The sequence below is a fragment of the Leptodactylus fuscus genome, chromosome 1 (assembly GCF_031893055.1).
Source record: "Leptodactylus fuscus isolate aLepFus1 chromosome 1, aLepFus1.hap2, whole genome shotgun sequence".
Classification (NCBI taxonomy): domain Eukaryota; kingdom Metazoa; phylum Chordata; class Amphibia; order Anura; family Leptodactylidae; genus Leptodactylus; species Leptodactylus fuscus.
The window spans coordinates 54,103,675-54,124,783 of NC_134265.1; the positions used below are offsets into that span (position 1 = coordinate 54,103,675).

General features: G+C 40.9%; 1 protein-coding gene across 2 annotated transcripts in view; it reads left to right on the forward strand.

Annotated features, from left to right (window-relative positions):
* Positions 1-21,109, forward strand: part of FAM169A (family with sequence similarity 169 member A) — a 69,385-nt gene that overhangs the window by 16,726 nt on the left and 31,550 nt on the right. For both annotated transcript variants that reach the window (XM_075270628.1, XM_075270637.1), the window contains exons 2-4: positions 15,808-15,944; positions 16,045-16,144; positions 17,190-17,275. In XM_075270628.1, the coding sequence (XP_075126729.1) occupies positions 15,810-15,944; positions 16,045-16,144; positions 17,190-17,275 (321 nt within the window). In that variant the 5' untranslated portion in view covers positions 15,808-15,809. The remainder of the gene's footprint in view (positions 1-15,807; positions 15,945-16,044; positions 16,145-17,189; positions 17,276-21,109) is intronic.

Consider the following 21,109-nt stretch of genomic DNA (forward strand, 5'->3'; position numbering starts at 1 on the left):
TATTAGATTCTCGACGGGAACAGGAAACGTTTTCTTAAATTTGATAAAATAAGGTCTGAATGGTTGGAGCAGGAGGCTGTGGATGAGTAGTGTATTATTCATGATCTGTCAGCACATGGATTCGTTTCTTTCCGTGGCTGCATAAGATTTGTATAATGGCGTTTGTATTTGAGGACATGTTTGTGTGAAAGACTACTCACTTCCTACCCTGGTGGGCTAAATGTGGCTCTTCCTCTGTCTTCTTGGTCTTTGTGGTCAGCATGTAACCACTGCAGCCAATCATTGGCACCTCATTCCTTACTGGTGTACTACTACATATTATTGGCATCATTGACTGTATCAGTCCGTTTAATAGGGAAAAGTTAAGCGGTCAAACCTTTTATAAACTAGGTACAGCTATGAGAAGATATAATTGTCCCCGGGAGTATGTAAATCTTTTCAGTTTTCAAATGGATGAATAATAAAATAAAAATATAAAACTTAACTTTTATTGATTATCCTCAAAAATTCCAACTATATAAAAATATAGACAATGATTCACAGATATTTGGATCTTGTAACACGCCAACACCGAACAGCACGCTCCATAGAAATGAATGGATGCACCTGGTACTTCCGCTTTGACGGCGGCCGGCCGCTTAACCCCCCCGCGTGTCGGCTACGTCCATTCATTTCTATGCGAGCGTGCTGTTCGGATCGGCTGATCCCAACAGTACTCGCTCATCTCTATCTATAAATATATAATCTAGACATTCATCCAGTGACACTCAGAATTGTCAATGTCCAAAAGCCCTTGTCAGCTCAATATTGTAACTACTGACAAAAACTACAAGTCGCTGTGTTAGATCAGAAGGGTTCGATCTCCACACAACCTATTTTTCGGAAAATCGATCTTGAAGTTTTGAAAGTTATAATTGTTAAATAAATAAGTGAATTAGGCTGATTTTGTTTTTACTGTACATAGGTAATGAAAGTAATTATAGGAAGAGTTTTTTTTTTATCTAAATTGTTTATACTTTCATTAATACAAGCAATGACTTTTGGAGATAGAACATTATTGGTTCAGAAAACGTCAAATGTAGTCACTTTTAGGCTCCATTCACACGAAGGAAAATGGCGCTGAATTTGGTGCTGCATTTCAGCGCTGAAAAAATAGCCTCCCATTGACTTCAATGGGTTCTTTTTCTGCTAGCAGAATTTCACATGATAACAGTATATTTTAATTTAAAGAAAAACAAACACAAAATGCACTCAAAATGAATGTTCTAAATTATTATGCACAGCAGAGTTTTCAACCTTTCTATTTTTATAAAGAACAAAAACATTTGTGAAACTATAAGCATTAGCAGGTTATTACAAACTGAAATCAAACAGTTTTAAAGTCAAAACTTTATTGTAGGTGATGTTACATTTGCACATAGGACCCCTTGTTCGAAAGGAGCTTCTGAACTCTCTTGTCCATTGAATTTGTCAGGTTTTGGATGGTTTTTGCTTCAATTGTTTTGCATGAGGACTGAATACCCTCCCAGAGCTATTGCTTAGATGTGAACTGCCTCCCGCCATCATAGACACTCCTTTTGATGATGCTCCAGAGGTTCTCAATGGGGTTGAGGTCAGGGGAGCATGGGGGCCACACCATAAGTTTGTTCCCTTTTATGCCCAAAGCAGCCAGAGATGCAGATGTGTTATTTGCAGCATGAGACATTGGTGCATTATCATGCATGAAAATGATCTTGCTGCAGAATGCACGGTTCTTCTTCTTGAACCATAGCAGGAAGTGCTGTTTGAGAAACTCTACATACATTATGGAGTTCATCTTTACCCCTTCAGGGATCCTAAAGGGGCCGACAATCTCTCTCCCCATGATTCCAGCCCAAAACATTACTCCACCTCATTCTTGTTGGGGCCGTAGCCGTATTTGCATGGGGTGTCCATCAACCAGCCATCCTCCACTCCATCCATCTGGACTATCGAGCGTTGCACGGCACTCATCGGTGAACAAAACAGTTTTGAAGTCAGTCTTCATGTATTGTTTGGCCCACTGGAGCTGTTTCTGCTTGTGTGCAGTGGATAGAGGAGGTCGACAGGATGGCTTACGCACAGCTGCAAACCTCTGAAGGACCCTGCATCTTGTTGTTTGGGGGACGTTGGAGGCATCAGCAGCTTCAAAAACGTGTCTGCTGCTATGACAAGGCATTTTTGCAGTTGCTCTTTTAACCTGACGTATTTGTCTGTTGGAAAGAGTCCTCAATTTTCCCTTATCAGCACGTACACGTGTGTGCTGTGAATCAGCTACATACTTCTTGATTGTGCAATGATCACGATGAAGTGTCTTGGCAATGTTGATTGTAGTCATTCCTTGACCTAAATACTCCACAATTTGTTGCTTCTCAGCAGCCGACACATCCTTTTTCTTTCCCATTTTGGCAGAAAATGTAGGCTGCTTAATAATGTGGGACATCCTTCTTAAGTAGTCTTGCTTTTAACCCCTTCCCGACATCCGCCATAATAGTACGGCACTGCCGGGAAGGACCCTCCGCAAACCACCGTAGTACTACGGCGGCTGCATGGTGCGCACACAGAAACTGTGTGCGCACCATGCCCTGCGGGTGTCAGCCGTAACATACGGCTGACAATGCCCCGTAACACCCGCGGTCGGAACTGGGTCCGATCGCGGGTGTTAACCCCTGAGATGCGGGCGGTCAAATATGACCGCCAGCATCTCAGGGGTTTTGGTACATAATGGTGCTGATCGGCACCCCCCGCGACGGTTTCGGGGGGTGCCGGTGTTGGTATTGGGCAGCCCAGGGTCTGATCAGTGACCCCAGGTCTGCCCCATGCCGTCCGCTCCACGTACCTGGTTGATCCTGTCAAAATGGAAGCTGTCAGCCCCGTGCAGTAGATCTATGATATGTAGTTTAACAAACGATTAGCAGGACTTGAATAGCTTTTTTAAAGGCTATTCAGGCATATGTTTATCTAAAATAGCGAAAATCCAGTAATAGAGCCCCTTTAAGTTCAGCCTCAGTGTTAAGTTAAGCCCCATGTTGCAGAAATGAGATCTCATCCACACATTGAGGGGAAAATATACGAAAACATTTTGAAAAACACAGCAGGTTTATTTAATTGCAAGATTGCGAACGTTTTCCCTATAGATTTAATAGGGGAAGAAAAATGCACAGGAAAATGAAAAATGTTGCAGAAAAAACCAAACCAAAAAGCGTTTTCTCAGCAATTTTTTTTCTGCGACGGTCTATAGCTGCAGTGAACATAGAAAAAGACTAGTTTCATGTCTCTCATCTATTGGTGTAAGATACGAGATCGTAGGACTTGTCAGTTCATGTAGAAATATTATTTCTCTCATTCTGCACATAGCAATTGGTGCGCACATCGCCTGGGAACGTATTGGAGGTATCTGTGCACTCACCGTATTTGACACTAGTATGTAGCCCCGAGCAGTAAGGCTTATCTTACTAGTCATGTGTATAAGACATAAGTTGCTAGCCTTTCATTCGCTTTTGCCCCTCCCAAGTATCAACTATTATATAATGTACATCTCTGGAACGAAAGTCGAGAACCGAGATATCAAATGACTTTATGAAATGTGTAAATCTCGTTTTTGCATGTAATTGGAGCATATTAATGGAACCAGCTCTGTGTAATGGATTCTGTTTTGTATGTGAACACAGCCCTATTAGTTTTTTCTTCATATTCTTTTATAAATTAATTTTAGTCTAATTAATTCGGTATAGGTTTGTCCTACCGACTCCATAGCCCTTAAGAAAAGTGTAAAGGTGTGCCAACAAAATGCGCCTGTAGATGTTCATTTAATGTATTTCTTATATTTGTACATTTTCCCCCCATCCCAAAATTTTTGTAACTTAGGGTTCCCTGAAGTAAGGTGAGATAAGCCATTGTCTACATCTCAGATATGTAATATTTGGGGGTCTGTGACTATAACCACACCAGGTGACAATTTCCTATATAAATTTATAGAATTTTCCTTTTTGCTATCATTTTGTCATGTATGTTGCCTTACAGTGATCAACAGATTTTCTGCATTTACAGATATTTAGGATGAGCCATACAGGGCAGATTTAGACAGTAAAAGTTCTTACTTAAGACCCAAAATTAAATAACCTATTCCTAGGGGTGGGGATCAAAGCCTTTTGGGTCGGAGACGACTCAGTAATTTACTATAATGCTGGTGCATATTACGCCAGTGGGACAATAGATTAAGAAATAGGAAATGCAAGTCTTAAATAATTCACCCCACTGCATGGATAACAAGGGGTTGGCATGGGGGCTAGGTGTCGGACCCCCAACAATCTTATACTAATAATCTATCCTAAGAATAGGGCATTAATTTTGGGACTTGGACAACCCTTTTAGAATCTATCTGAAGCTGCAGACCTTGTTACAGTTTTTGGCTTCACAGACTTTTCCCATGAGGCTCTTCTTAATCTCCTAAATGTATCACAAGGGTACAGAATAGTCCGGTCAGTCGTAGCCTGGGTGAATGTTAGTTCTGGAGGCATCTGCAAGGTTATTCATTCTCTGAGACAGCACATGGAGCTGAAAGAATACTGAGCTCAGCAAGACCTTAGTATAACACTAACAAAAGGAAAAGCTGAATGTGAACTGTGAGATAGATAAGAGAGAGTATCCAAACACTAGCAGTACTATAAGCATTATGTAATGATTGGAGTAAGGATGGAGAGAAGAGTGTCATACCGTGACCAGATGTACGAGGGGTGATCCAAAAGTAATGATAATCGGTTATTTCTAGCGCACACAAAAATAAAAATAAAATGTCCTCTACTTGCTTAGGTACCCACTAGTTCAGGGGGAAAAAAATCACTTAAATAGGCCACGATTCCCGGGAGCTACATTCATTTGAATACGAACTGCCGAGGAGTGAACATCAGAATGGAAAAAACGAAGTCAGAGCTGTCATCAAATACCTCTGCTCGAAAAAAATGTCTACCAAAGACATACACAGCGACTTGGTGGAAACATTGGGGGACTCTTCTCCTCCATATTCCACAGGTGCACGCTAGGCCAAGGAGTTTAAGCCGGGAAGAACATCGACGGAAGTTGAACATCGTGAAGGACGCCCATCCACGTCCCTCACTGAAGATAACGTGAAAAAAGTTGAAGAAGTTGTATTGGCAGATCGAAGAGTGACTATCAGGCATGTAGCTGAGGTCACAGGGATCTCATATGGCAGTATTCAAAGAATCCTTGTGAACAAATTGCATATGAGAAAGGTCTCTGCGCGTTGAGTGCCGAGAATGTTAACCGACGAGCAAAGGAAGAAACAAGTCGACATTTCTAGAGCAAATCTCAAAAAGTTCCAAGCAAACCAGGAGAATTTTTTGTCACGTTTTGTGACCATGGACGAGACCTGGATCCATCACTTTGATCCCGAAACTAAACAACAATCGATGAGGGGGATTTGTCGTCTCTTCTGACATGTCTGTTTAGTAACTAATTGCATTCCCTATGCAGTAACAATTCAACATCTTTTCTTAGAACTCTTGGGGACCTCACGAAGAGAAACCTAATCCGCATAAAATAGTGGTTACTTTAGGAGACCCACGGACCCCATAGACTATAATGGGGTCTGTGTGGTTTCCGTTCAGCTTCCACCTGAAAAGGATGAAAAATGCGGAGAGAAAAATGCTGCTTTTAGCGCTTTTTTGTTCGCATTTTTCATGCAGAAAGGGGAACAGAATCCCCAAATGGAGTGGCAAGCGCAGATGTGAACCGAGTGTCAGGCTAGGTTCACACATGCACCCAGTGTTTGCCTGCTTTAAAAATATGATTTCTCTCTTTTCCATTTTTTTCCTCTGCAATGTGTAGATGGAATTAGCCAGAATCTCATTCACTTTGCTGGTATTGTAAAATGCTGCATTTTTTTCTGTGCCATTTCCACATTGGGCAAAACACTGCATTTTCGCAATGTGGGGCTTTATCCTCAATCAGTTTAGTTATTGATGCAGCAATAAATGACCAATTAACACCGGTAATGGCTTCGGCCAGTGATTGGTTGAAGGGTCAGCTATAACATTGCTACAGCACCGGAAAGGGAGAACAGAGGAGACCACTGGACGCCCCCCAGTGCTGTTAACTTTTTCGGTCTAGAAAATATATTTACCCTGAAGTCCTACAGTAGAGAACAGCTGGCCGCACATCACACATCTGCTTCCTTGCACCCTTACTTTCTGTATAGTGCAGTGTTGTGTAGTGGTATACTGGTGCGAGGATTGTGCATCTACTGCAGCTATATGACAACATTTACCATTGTCTACATACCTCCATAAATCAGAGATAAACCGAGCGTCCACAAAGCAGCGCTCAGCGTGTTCTACTAGATTTAATATCACATTGAAATGGAAAGTGAAAAGCTTTTCCCTCCTTCATTATCATAATGGAAGGTTCATGTACTACTAAGAGTAGTGTGTCATAGAAACACTGGGAATTTCCTCCTGTGGGTTTGTTTGTAATCCAATTTTATTGAAAAATTCTCCCGGCAAGGACTGCAGCTGTAATGTAGGTCACTATAGGCCTGTTGACTTGATACGGATAAGCAGGATTACGTTATTTGCCGTCAGATTAACCCTGGAAATGTTCACAGCAGAGAAGTTGTTACAGAGAACAGAACAAGTGTCACATCAGGTTATGGGACTTTGCTTACTATTTCAGTATACAGTAAAAATACACTGTATTAAGACTCCTTCACATAAACGGTTTCTCTGCCTTTCTGTTCTATGGAAGGAACGGACAGCACATGGGCAGAAAACAGACCCTTTATAGTGAATGGAGTCTTTCGCATCTCCTTCTTTTCACGGATTTAGGGTCAGTGGGAAAAAAAATCACTTCCTTCATTATTTTCTACATTTTCTTTAGTCGTCTAAGCAATGCAAATCTTTGACGCAGTGAAAACACAGATTGGACATAAGCATTACCCATGTGCTGGTTTTCACAGATTCATTATTAGGTGATGCTGGAAAATAAGTAAGACAGTATCAAATGACACATGGATGACACACGGATCACACAACCAAAAATGGAAATACACTGTTATGTAGAATGTCCATTTTTACAGCCTTCAAAACTAATCATTCACACAAGGTTGAAAAAAATGATTGCCAAAATCCGGAGAACACCCATGCTGATTTGAAGGGGTGACCTTTATCCCCCATAGAACTATGAATTAATAAATGGGAGTCGTTTACTTAAGATCCTCATCTATTATTCAGAGACGGTAGTGTTAGCAAAGATAGTCTGTCTCTCTGGAGGACTTGTCTTGTCCTGTAATACATGGACAGCCCATTATTTTCAATGGTCATCATGTAATGCCTAATTTTCCCCTGTGGTGGTGCTGCAGGGAATTGATCACTTGTTGAGGGCATTCTCTATGATTACAGAAGATCATTTGGGACCCAGTAGTGAGATATTCTTGTGATCAATTTATCAGTGGACCCTATTTTAGTCTGTTTTAGTGGGTAACTGCTTTTTAAGTGGATAGGGTTTCCGTTTTTAGGGGTCCACAAGTGGACCAGAATATGGGAATATGGGAAGTTTGCAATCATTGTATTAAACATTGAAGCAGCAAAACAAAGTGATGCGTCTATATATATAAAAAATAAGTGGTGATCCCAGACTGTTAGAAATACAATATATAGCCTGTTAGAAGTATAGCCTAAAGGCATACACCCGAACCAATACACATCAGAGAGGGAATATATCCACAAATATAAAAGAAGGTTAAAGAAGTTGCACATATACAGTGCATGTGTATAATATATATCTATATATATATATCTCCTACTAATATTATAAGTGTGAAAGTTTGTGTGTTTGGATGTTTGTGAGTTTGGATGTTTGTTCCTCAATCACGCTAAAACGCCTGGACGGATTTGCGTGCAATTTTCCACAAACATAGTTTTCCCTTAGGATTGAGTCACAGGCTACTTTTGGTGCCACTAAACAACATGGCTTCCTAGCAGGAGACTCACAAAAGCAGGACTGCTAGCCCCAGCTATAGACTCACACTGCCTGGAATTTCCTGCCTCAACCTGCCTGCACACTCCTTACTGTCACCTCAGGAGTAGCACTCACTCTACTCACTCACATTTACATATAGCTTTCCACTATACACATCACATTGTCTGTATCACGACATACACAATACAACACATCACATTGTCTGTATCACGACATACACAATACAACACATCACATTGTCTGTATCACGACATACACAATACAACACATCACATTGTATCACGACATACACAATACAGCACATCACATTGTCTGTATCACTACATGCACAAATACAACACATCACATTGTCTGTATCACGACATCCTACTAATATTATAAGTGTGAAAGTTTGTGTGTTTGGATGTTTGAGAGTTTGGATGTTTGTTCCTCAATCACGCTAAAACGCCTGGACGGATTTGCGTGCAATTTTCCACAAACATAGTTTTCCCTTAGGATTGAGTCACAGGCTACTTTTGGTGCCACTAAACAACATGGCTTCCTAGCAGGAGACTCACAAAAGCAGGACTCCTAGCCCCAGCTATAGACTCACACACACTGCCTGGCATTTCCTGCCTCAACCTGCCTGCACACTCCTTACTGTCACCTCAGGAGTAGCCCTCACTCTACTCACTCACATTTACATATAGCTTTCCACTATACACATCACATTGTCTGTATCACTACATACACAATACAACACATCACATTGTCTGTATCACTACATACACAATACAACACATCACATTGTCTGTATGACTACATACACAATATAACACATCACATTGTCTGTATCACGACATCCTACTAATATTATAAGTGTGAAAGTTTGTGTGTTTGGATGTTTGAGAGTTTGGATGTTTGTTCCTCAATCACGCTAAAACGCCTGGACGGATTTGCGTGCAATTTTCCACAAACATAGTATTCCCTTAGGATTGAGTCACAGGCTACTTTTGGTGCCACTAAACAACATGGCTTCCTAGCAGGAGACTCACAAAAGCAGGACTCCTAGCCCCAGCTATAGACTCACACACACTGCCTGGCATTTCCTGCCTCAACCTGCCTGCACACTCCTTACTGTCACCTCAGGAGTAGCCCTCACTCTACTCACTCACATTTACATATAGCTTTCCACTATACACATCACATTGTCTGTATCACTACATACACAATACAACACATCACATTGTCTGTATCACTACATACACAATACAACACATCACATTGTCTGTATCACTACATACACAATATAACACATCACATTGTCTGTATCACTACATACACAATATAACACATCACATCTCATTTGCTAGCCCACCAAACTTTTTAAAGCACTTTTACAGTTTCACACGTCTGTGTCCGCCCAATTCTCAAATCACCGCAGACGAAGTCGCGGGTAAAAGCTAGTACACATATATATATATATGTGCTGCACCAAATTCTGGCGTGCTACAGCGTTCCTGAAAATACATATGTAGACCGTTCCAGATTCTGGTACGCTAATAAAACATCATAATATATACCCAGCAGTTATATCCATATGATCAATTTGCCATCTAAAAGGCTGAAAGAAAGAGAATTAAAGTGGCGAAGATACCAGTAGCCATGACAAGTGAGAGCTGGAGACCCAATACACAAAGAGATCACGAAACGCCACCCTACACATTTTACCTGCAAAGGCTTCCTCAGGAGGTTACAATAAAAAAAAAAAAAAATATTCACCTGTCCCCAGCACTTAAACATTTTCCCATTATTGTCCACTTGGGCGTTCGCTGTGCGTTCAAGTTCTGTGCTAAATGTGACCGCTGATGGCAATAAAGGGCGTCACCAGGTCCGTTCCAGTCACCGCTATTATTTCTGGTTAGTGACAGATTTTTTTTCACCATTGTTTAGCGTCACTGACTTCCTATTTGGTATCTGATAAATGGACGTTGGCAATTGGATGCTTTGGCGACTTGACATGTTATTTGAAAATACAATGAGAAAACGATAGACAAAGTAAATTTCTCATCTATTATGATATCTAAAATATAATATATCTATGAAAGTCATAAATCACTTATTTATTTACTGAAATGTGCAGTTTCTTGTTATTCAGCGCATACATTATCATATGGTTGTTATAATCCCATATATCCGTTCAGTCAGGCTGCGCCATTTTGCGCAATTTTTTTCACGCTTATGGACAATTCACAGATATACACAAATGTAATTTGGGACATTTTTGGTTAACCCTATATTTTTTAATACTGTTATAACTCTATACTTATATGGTAATTTCTTTTACACCTCCCTGTATTGTTTATTTCGGAGGAATTAGCGGAAAACCTCCGACATAAAATTATTTTGTTCCTACAGCTTTGTGTATTATCTTTGGGTGTGGATGTTACAATAGACATCCTAGTTACTTTGTACTGGTCTCACTTTTATCTATAGAAGTTTGGCCAGACCTTAGTAGGTAAAAGTGCAGCCAGCCAGGTAAAATACAATCTATTTCCTTTATGAAGTTTAATTGATGTCGTAACGTTTTGGCTTTTGTGTGAAAGCATTTTGGCGCCCAGCTACAATGTACAAATATATGAATGGACTGTACAGAGATCTTTCCAATAATCTCTTTACACCCAGGACTGTATCTGTGACAACGGGACCTCCCTCCACGTGTAGAAGATAAAAGGTTTTACCAAAGTCATAGGTGGAATTCTTTACAGTAAGAGCAGTAAGACTATGGAACTCAGTGGGATGTGGTAATAACTTGGACAAGTTCAAGATGGGACTGGATGATTTTCTTCAAAGTGAAAATATCACAGATTATGGCTAGAATTTTGGGATGGGATGTTGATGCAGGAATTTATTCCAATTGCCATATTTGGAGCTGGCAAGTTTTTTTTCCCGCCTTAATGTAGGGCAGTTAATGTCCAGTTCATGGGGTTACAGTATATTGCCATTTGCTTAATTAACATGGTAGTTTTATAGGTTGGATTGAATGGACTTGTATCGTTAACCAACCTTCACAACTATGATACTACATTAGAATTAAATCCAACTGCGACAGAGAAACACATTGGTGACACAAAGGGTTAATACATTCCAATCATGTCAGACATGACCAACGCCATCACTGCAGGTTCCAAAAAGGAAAGGGGATGTCCTGTAAAATATTGCTGACGTCTGTCTCTCCAGTGACCATGCTATGGACTGTCACTCTGCTACATCTACTGTCCATTGTTGTCAGCCTATGACCCTCACATGAGATGATGAAATGGTGATATATGAAATGTTTTTCTACCTACCGTATATACTCGAGTATAAGCCGAATTTTTCAGCCCAGTTTTTGTGCTGAAAAAAACCCCCTCGGCTTATACTCGAGTCAGCAAAAAAAAAAAATTTTTTTTTTTTTTTTTTTTTTTTAGGAGGGTGGGTGGGGGAGGTCTATGATCAGCCACAATATCAATGTATAGAATCTCCCATAAAACTGTGCAAAAAAGAAGATTTAAAAAAAAAAAAAAGTAAGAGTTCTAAATCACTTTCCCTAGAATACATACAAAAGTAGAAAATTACTGTGAAACACAAACACATTAGGTATCCCTGTGTCTGAAAGTGCCCGGTCTACTGAATACAGGGGATCTGCAGTGCTCCTGTTCCGTCGGGAAGGGGTTAATAGGAGCACTGCAGATACCCTATATTCGGTCAGACTGAATTCCAAGTGGGGGAAGAAAAAACAGCCCTCAAGCTCAGGGAAGCGGCAGACAGACAACCAAGACACTTCTTCCCCTTTCCCAGCATCTACTGCACCCAAAAACTCCAACCATTTTAATTTTTGATATTTTCCAGTAGCTGCTGCATTTCCCCCCTAGGCTTGTACTCGAGTCAATAAGTTTTCCCAGTTTTCTTTGGTAAAATTAGGGGGGTCGGCTTATATTTGGGTCGGCTTATACTCGAGTATATACGGTATTTTGATGTAAAATGTTTACGTTCAGGGTAATATTACGAGTTATATTGGGTTTAATATCTTTATTGGGTTTATATCTTTATGTCAGGAGTTGAATGTGCTCTTTTTCCCTTTAGTTAGTTATAGCTCTACGTTCCCAGTCTCTGATATTCTGCACATTTCCCATGTTTTTGCATATTTTTGGTTTTCGGTTTCCAGGGCACATTTTTTTTGTTTTATTTGGACATTCTTTTCCACTTCAATATCCTTTCTGCATGAGAGTTTTAATGAGTGTATTTGCCCAAGGCTGTATGTAACTTGCTCATCCATGCAGAATCAGCCATGGCCTATCGCAGGAAGTTTGGCTACGAGCTCGGATGATGTGACAAGTATTTATACTGACAAGCTGGTGGACAGTAACAACACTAAGGCGCTATCAGACAGATCAGTAGCAACAATCCCAGTCACTAGTGAAGAGTACAACTATATGTATAGCTGTACTATAAATGTATATGACAGGTGGGCATATCCCAGAACCTAGAAACTGAAACGTGGCTTGCTGAACTGGAGACGAACACCTGGCACAAGGAACACAGCTGTATGAGGATCTAGGGTACTAGGATTTACTGTATGTCAATGTGGTTATCTCATCGAAAGAGCAGAAGGGAAGCCGCAACAGAGCCTGGCTGTAATATGTCCCCCCCCCCCCCAAATAGTGACCCACTCATACAGATCAGCTCTCCATTCAGGGTCATGGGGGACCATTTTCCATTATGTACCGTATTTTTTGGACTATAAGACGCACCTAGGTTTTAGAGGAGGAAAATAGGGAAAAGAAATTTTGAAGCAAAAAATGGTAAAAATATTTAATATATGGGAGTTGTAGTGGCCAGCTGCAAGGCCACATTGTATTCTAGGGAAAGGAGGTGATTTAGAACTCTTATTTATTTCATTTTTTTTATTATATATTTTTAAAGCTTTTTTTTTAAAACTATTTTATTAGTTCCTAGGGGGCTTGAACCTGCGGTCATTTGATTGCAAGTCCCATAGACGACAATACAACTGTACACATATTCCTAATAGGTCATATGACCAGAGGCCGTCTGTCATCAAGAGTTCCTTTTTATAGCAGATCTTAGATAACCACATACTGGAGCATAATATACATAAGGGCAGACTAGATGGTCCATGTGGTCTTTTTTTGCCATCAATCTTCTGTGTTTCTATATTTTCCTTTGTAGATATGTAGAAAACACTGCGCCCCGCTCTCCGCTTACAGGTTTCTGTCTTCTGCCCGAGAATCTGGACAGGAGACGGGAACCGGCAGTCATTTTTCAAATCCATTCATTTGAAAGGGTTTGCAAAGTGTGCGCCTGTGAGCACCGGTGAGCACAAAGACGGACATGCAGGACTTTATGTCCGGTTAAAAAAAAATGGTTTTGCCGCAAAGACCACAAAACACTCCTGTCGGCAGAAGACGGAAACCTGAAAGCGGAGACTGGGGTGCAGATGTGAACCTGCCCTTTATCTTATGTTTCCTATTGGTTTTGTTTGTAGACTCATTTTTAAAAGGTTTACTACTGCTGCCCACAGGGCCAGAAAAATAAAAAATACATTACTCATCTGTCATTTTTCCAGTGGTCTGGTTTTTTGTTTAGAGGCCCCCTCACTCCCCTGATAACCTCTTCACAAGTGGCTGGTCACTGTCAGACTTGCGAAGAGGAGTCACTGCAGAGACTTGTGATCGGCTGCAGCAGTCATCTGGCACAAACAGTAAGTCACTAGTGTACTGGGGTTTAGGGCCTGTAAACAGTAGACCGAATCTGCTAAAATTGGAAATGGAGGAGCAAGGAACTGTAATGTTTGTTATGTTACTGGAATCTTTCATCAGCAAATCTTTTTTTTTTTTTTTCTAAAACACCCCTTTAAGTTATATATATTGTGGTGGATCTGCAGTATAAAGCATGGGCAGAGTCTTTGATGTGACAAGAGGTGGATTTCAGACTCATATTCCCTGTAGGCTTGGTAGCTAAGCTGGAGTCACAGGTCACAGATTTGTGCTCATGTGTTCACCTTTAGAGATGAGCGAACACTGTTCGGATCAGCCGATCCGAACAGCACGCACCCATAGAAATGAATGGAAGCACCTGTGACGCCGGCCGGCCGCCGGCAAAGTCAGCGTCACAGGTGCTTCCATTCATTTCTATGGGAGCGTGCTATTCGGATTGGCTGATCCGAACAGTGTTCGCTCATCTCTACTCACCTTTAATGAGGACTTTTCACCACCTCACCAACTTCTTTAGTCTTTACCTCCTTAAAGAGGAGCTTTCACCATCTCCACCTGTTTAAGTTCTTAGCATCTGTTAATAGGTGCAGCTCCACTAATTCCAGCACAGCTGAAATTTTTTCTCTAGCTCTCACCGTTCTTTAGCATAAAGATCAGCTAGTTTTGATACCAGATGTGCTGTTTAAGCTCTGTAATATCAGAAGGGCGGTGTCAGGCAGGGGTGCGTGTCAGAGCTCAAAATCACCTCACTTGCCTTATCCTGACAGTACAGAGCATAACCAGCATATCAGTCATGAGAACTAACAGCATTGATTGTTCGGGAACAGTGGGGGCTAGAGGAAAAATTCCAACTGTGCCAGAATCAGTGGAGCATCAGCTATTATATAATTTAAAGAGCTAGACTTGTTGTCTGTAGTGAAAAGTCTTCTTTAAATATGTGCCACTCCATTGAAGTAATTGGATTTTTTCCTCTAGCCCCCACTGTTCCTGAGCAATCAATGCTATTAGTTTCAGCACCTAATTCATTAAGTAGGCTGTATACTGTCAGGCAGATGGTCCAGGTACTGGAGCAGACAGCCTGTGGCCGCCTACCTGCCAGTAGAGAGCCTAATTAGCATATTGAGCACTGAACCTAACTGTTCTGACTGCTTGGGAATAGTGGAGGCTAGAGAAAAAAATTCCAACCCAATTGGATCATTGAAGTAGTGTCTATTGAAGGATGAGAACTGGACCTGGGGGAGATAAAATGCATCTTTAGCATAGCTGGAGTGTGTATATATCAATAAGATATAACCACTGGGACTCTTTCCAAATTTTGTAACTGGGCTCCATCTGTCTTGTTCTATTAATAGTACTGGTGTCCTCTTGTATGTTAGAGGGGCTATTGGGTCTCCTTTAGGCACTAATGTTTTTGGCACAAATATAACCTTTGTGCTCTGTTAATAGCTGTTGAAAGAAATGGACCTGCACATACTCATAAATCTAATTCTGCCAAGAGAACATTACATAACAGCGTCTGTGCGAGCACAAAAAGTACCAAAGTACCCATGTGAAATGCCATAGGGAATATTACATCTGACAGCATAAACAGCAAGACAAATAAACAGGATACGATCATTTGTACTCATCCATTTTATAAATGTCCCAGCAGGTCATTGTGTAAAATCCCTTCCGTTGCTCTCTTTAGCATGAAGCATAACAAGATACTTGATTTGCTGTGAAGATGCTGCAGTTCTCACCCAAGTATCTGATCATCGAGGGTCCCGGGTGTTGGACTCTCACTGATCTTCAATTTATGACTTATCCTAATAAACCTGGAAAACACCTTTAAATCTAAAAAATATAAGCTGTTATAATGTAATATACAATAAACTGATACTAGTTCCTTGGGAAGAGGTAACTTGAAGATGTCTGTGTTCTCAAGTGTGTGGAGAAATCCCAAAGATTAGGGTGATAGTGGGGACTAACAATGGCTGGGCTGGTAGGCTGTTCTTTGTGTGAAGTTTTTATTTGCATGTTACTCATATATTGTTACTTACAGGAATGGCCTTTCCTGCCGACATCTTGGAGAACTGCAGCCATGAAGACTTGGAGAGCCTGTCGGAGGATTATTTGTCTTACCTCCGATGTGCTGACCCGGATAACCCAGAGTATTTATCATCGCGGGATGGAAGAGAGGTAATATGGACAAAGATTTCTTAAGTTCCCTTTTAGTGCATGCTTATAAAAACATGTGTCCTCCTTATTGATATATTGATCATTAATGGATTTTATTCAGGTACCGATCAGTCTTAGTACAGTAGGATATGTCCCGCTTTATGGAGGAGATCAAACTCACAAAGTTCTGGCTCTTTTTGCACCAGAAGATCCATTGACAGGTAAGATGTTATGTAATACTCATTGCATATATGAACTTCTAGGAACAGAACAATGCAGTGCTGGATCCATCACACGATGGACATGAACAGTACCTGGCGGATCCCCAGTGACTGTAAATGTGATCCATGGTTGTAGTGACTGTGATTTGATATGTTTCCGTCATGGCCCAGATGTGAACTCAGCTTTAGTTGAAACGGATAACTTCATGGTGGCCACTACTCTATAACTCCTGAATTTTGTTGACTGAAACAGCTACAAATACCAGTTTATAAAACCAGGATATTAACTGTATCTACTGTATCTATACATAGAATAGCATACGATACCTTAAATAAGTGTCACCGTATGTAAAAAGTTTTATGCAAGTGTTGCTTGGTCTGTTTGGCTATGTTCCAATATAAGGGCCGTTTCAAATGAATGAAGACAGGATTTAAAAAAAAAAAAAAAATTTTGGATGGGAAAAAATGGATGGCACAGATACAAAATGGAAAAAATGGGGTGTACATTTTTTTTAAAGCCCCAAAAAAGGATGATTTGAGTGAAAGCAGTCAGTGAGATTTGAGGGTACAGTTTGGATCCTTCCACCACTACTTCTGATTTGTACAGAAGCTGCAGCTCGTATGTGAACAGAGCCTAAAGTTGGCAAGCCAAGGGATTACCGTATATGTTACCTTTTCAATCCTTATCCCACAGGTAGATATGCACTGCCAAAGATGCCTGGCAATTTTTTTTCTTAAAAGAAAAAAAACCCTAAACATACACTCTTGGCCATTTTAGTCATGTATGTTTCTGAAAGCATTGGCGAGATTATTACTTATAACCTTTTTGCTGGATTTAGTATTTTACACCAGTTCTTGAAATTAATGTCTCATGAAAGGAGAAAGCATAAAAATGCAAGTAAATAACAAATAGGAGATATTTAGCTTAGGTGGATGGACTGTCCACTTGACTTTTACATGTAAATATACTGGGGAATAAGATACAGTAGAATGAATACATATATGATATCTGTCCTGTTCATTATATGTTATTATTCCTCTACAGCCGTGGCGCTATATCTCGCTCACCAGTGGTGGACAATTGACGATATTCTTAGGACATCAAACTCCTCTCGAGAAGGCCTTCAGCAAGTAAGACCGGCCCATTATCTGCAATAATACATTTCTGTTTAATGTGTAACCAAACTTTTATTTATTTTTCCATAAATCTGTGGTACAGGGGAAGATAACAAGCTTTGTAATATACTTTATTAAAGAAAATAGCCTGTTTCTTCACTTATGTGTCTCCTTTTGCTGGTACTCAAATCTGTACAATAGAAGTCTATGGAGAGAGGAGGGGAAGGAAGAGGAGAGCTCTTCATAGCAGAGAGGTGGTTTTCTTTCACAACACTACTGGGTTATCAGGAAGTATTACCTGCCTTCTCCTAACAGACAGGACTCATTTAATTCTGTAGACGGCCTCTTATCTCTGTCGCTCTTCTTCCCTGCCCTCTCCTTTGATTTAAAGGGGTTTTCCCATGAACAGATCCATATATAAATTTGTAGACAATTGAAAGTTAAACATTTTAACAAATATAAGTAATTAAACATTTTGCAGAGTTTTAAAGATTCTTAGATTTTAGTGGTCTTGATCGGTTGATCGATTGCCAATAGATATGACCATAAGTGCAGGAACTTTCTGTGGTCTGGTACTTGTCGGAAACCCTGCCATGGTTTCATTATTGTGTCTGGGTTATCTTCTCATACGTGTAGTGTCCCTGCCTGATAACTTGTCCACAATAAGGACACCATGGCTGGGTTTCTGACAAGTCCCAGATCATAGAAAGTTCCTGCATTCCTGGTCATAACTACTGGCAACAGATCAAGACAAATGACTGTCAGCACTAAGATGGCTAGAGAAAATCTTTCGAAACGGCAAAATGTTTATTTATTATATGTATCCAAAATTTTGAACTTGCAATTACAAATCTAAATATGGATCTGTTTGTGGAAAACCCCTTTAATCATGAAACTGACACTGTTATTTGTGGCATACTGACCAGAAGTAAGGACAGGAGTAATAGCTAAAGGCACATATACTTTTCTCACAATACAGTATATTGCAAAGTTTTTTCCCTTTACGCTGGGTTCACACTAGCGCCCGGACTCCGTTCTGAGCTTTACGTCTTCTGCATGCAGAAGATGGAAAGCTGTCAGACCGGGTCCGGCCGTGAGCGCCTGTGAGCGTTTTATAATCTCTGCCGCAAATCCGTTTTTTTTTAAACCGGACACAGAGTACTGCATGTCCGACTCTGTGTCCGGTTTAAAAAATAATGATTTTGCAGTGAATGGGTTTGAATGAATGGGTATGAAAGAGTCCTGCAGCTTTCCGTCTCCTGCTCTGTTTTGTGCAGGAAACGGAAACCTGTATGAACGGAGACCGGGCGCAGATGTGAACGAGCCCTTACCTGCACTATAGATTAATGAAAAAATAAATTGGGTTGATATGCCGGATTCTGGTAACAGTCCCTTTAAAGGGGTTGTTTGGTTTAAAAAGACATATTTTCACATACCCTCTAGTATTTTCTCTGTGTACCAGTGGGGCCAGTTTTAGAGAAACTGTGGTCTTGGGCAAAATTAAAAGCGAGGCCCCAAATGCTGATATACCAGTACTGCCACCATATTTCTATTGGCAGCCTCTTTAATGACGCCCCCTTGCTGCCCCCAAAACAGTAATAACCACCCCACCTTATGCCTACACACATTTCAAATAACCAACTTTGTACCGCCTAATAGATTTTGCACCCCCTCATCCGTTATTATAGCGCCTCATTATGCATAATAGTCCCTGCTTATAAACAGTGACCCATGTCAGTAATAGTTCCTCCTTATCAGTAAATAATAGTGCTCCAATATAAATAGTCCCCCTTATTAATTATAGCCCTCTCATAAATAATAGTTCACCTTAAAAATAATCGCCCACATTATCAATATTAGCCCTCTTATAAATAATAGCCCTCCTGCTCTCTGCTGTCAGATGGGTGGTCCTCGGTGCGAGCAGAGAGTACGGCACCACCCACCAGTTGCAGTAAGCAAGTAATTGACACTCAACAACCTATCAAAAAACCACAATGGCTGTAACATGCATTTATACTCACATTTACAATAAGGTGAATGGGACTTATCAACGTAAAAGAAATGAAATATTAAAGTGGTTATGCAACAAAAGATATTTATCCTATATCCATAGGATAGAAATTAATTTGTTTTGACCTTTGAGTCCACCACCGATCCGGACAATGGGGATGTTTTACTATGTAGTCAAGGTGGACGCAGACAATCCCCACTCCATTCATTCAATGGGAGCACAGGAAATAGCCAAATTGAAATATATGGAATTGGGAGCATCTGCACCCACCGTAGCTGCATTCTAAATGGGAGTAAAACACCCCCCATTGCTCAGGATTGGACCCCACCAACCGGCAATTTATTTATTTTTTTAACTCGTTTAATTGAGAAAGTATATAACAAATTCCAGCACAAGAATAAGCAAGACATAAGAGATGGCAAAGGGTACACAATCCAAAGCAACCTTGGACCAAAAAATCTTGTCAAACGGAACAAGAACCAAAAACCATGCTGCAAAGTCCATATTAGTAATTGAAGGCTTGCAAAAATCATCCAGTAGAAAGTCCAAATCCAGAAAGTCGAGAGAGGTATCAATCTCCATCCAACCTGCAGAGGATGAGAGTAGAAAACAAGAGAGACAATAGAAAAACCTGCACAGGAACATACAGATTACTCCAAATGCAGTATAAGCATGGACCAGAGTCACCCCTTGAACATCTAAGGAACAAGTGCATTCAGGGCAGAGCGAAAAGAATGGTCAGTATGCAGGGTCAAGGGAGAGTCACACCACGGGCCCCAAACCTTACAAAATTTTTGAGGGCAGCCCCTGCCTTTATATACCACTTTATTATACGGGACAATGGAGTTCACCAGCATCCACCACATGGGGAGGGGGTAGGGGGGTCTGGGAGCCATCCATCTCAGGGCAATCGCCTTCCTGGCTAAGAAAAGAGATTCCCGTAAAAAGATACGTGAGTGGTGCGGCCATACCTCTATATCTAAAACTCAGAACAGACATACTTCAGGTAAGAGTGGAATCGGAGTGCCCAGTATATCAGATAACAGGCCTACGACCTCGGACCAGAAACCTTTAATGATCGGACACTCCCAGATCATGTGCCAAAAATCAGCATATATACCAGTACATTGCAAGCGCCCAGGGTGTCCCAACCTTCCCATTTTGTGCAAGCGTGCAGGAGTCAGATAGCTTTGATGCAGGATGTAAACTTGTATCAGCTTATTATTAGCAGCAGGGGAAACAAACTGCGCTGACTTCAGGAGATCAGAGAAAGTATTGTCTGTGAGATCAGGGATAAGAGTGCGCCATCTGCGTAACGCAGGGGTTTCCAAACTAGACATCTTAACCTGTATGAGATGGTCATACAATCTCGAGATAAGACCTTGAGGACCCTGGGAACGGAGCACCCCTATAAGAGGATATGCTGAAATGGTTACACTAGGTGAGGGGAACTGTGTAGAAATAGCATGCCTGATTTGGAGAAATCTATAGAACTGGGAACGGGGGATACCAAACTGGGTGCTTAGGGATTCAATAGTACGGAAAGCCCCTTGGTCATAACCATCAGCTAGAGACATAACACCAAACTGCTTCCAACTGTGTGCACCCGGGATGCACATAGTTCTGTCAGACCCGGATTATCCCACATTGGGGTCTCAGTAGGGACCTCAGTGTAAGCTGCTACTTGTTTAGCCCGCTGCCAAATCTGCGATGCCAAGACATGAATCGGCAATAAGTTACCTCTATATAAGTGGGGGTGTTCCAACACCGGCCATAAATTGGAAATATGCAGATAAATGGGCCTCTGAGTCAGGTAAAGGATCCGATAACACCCAGGA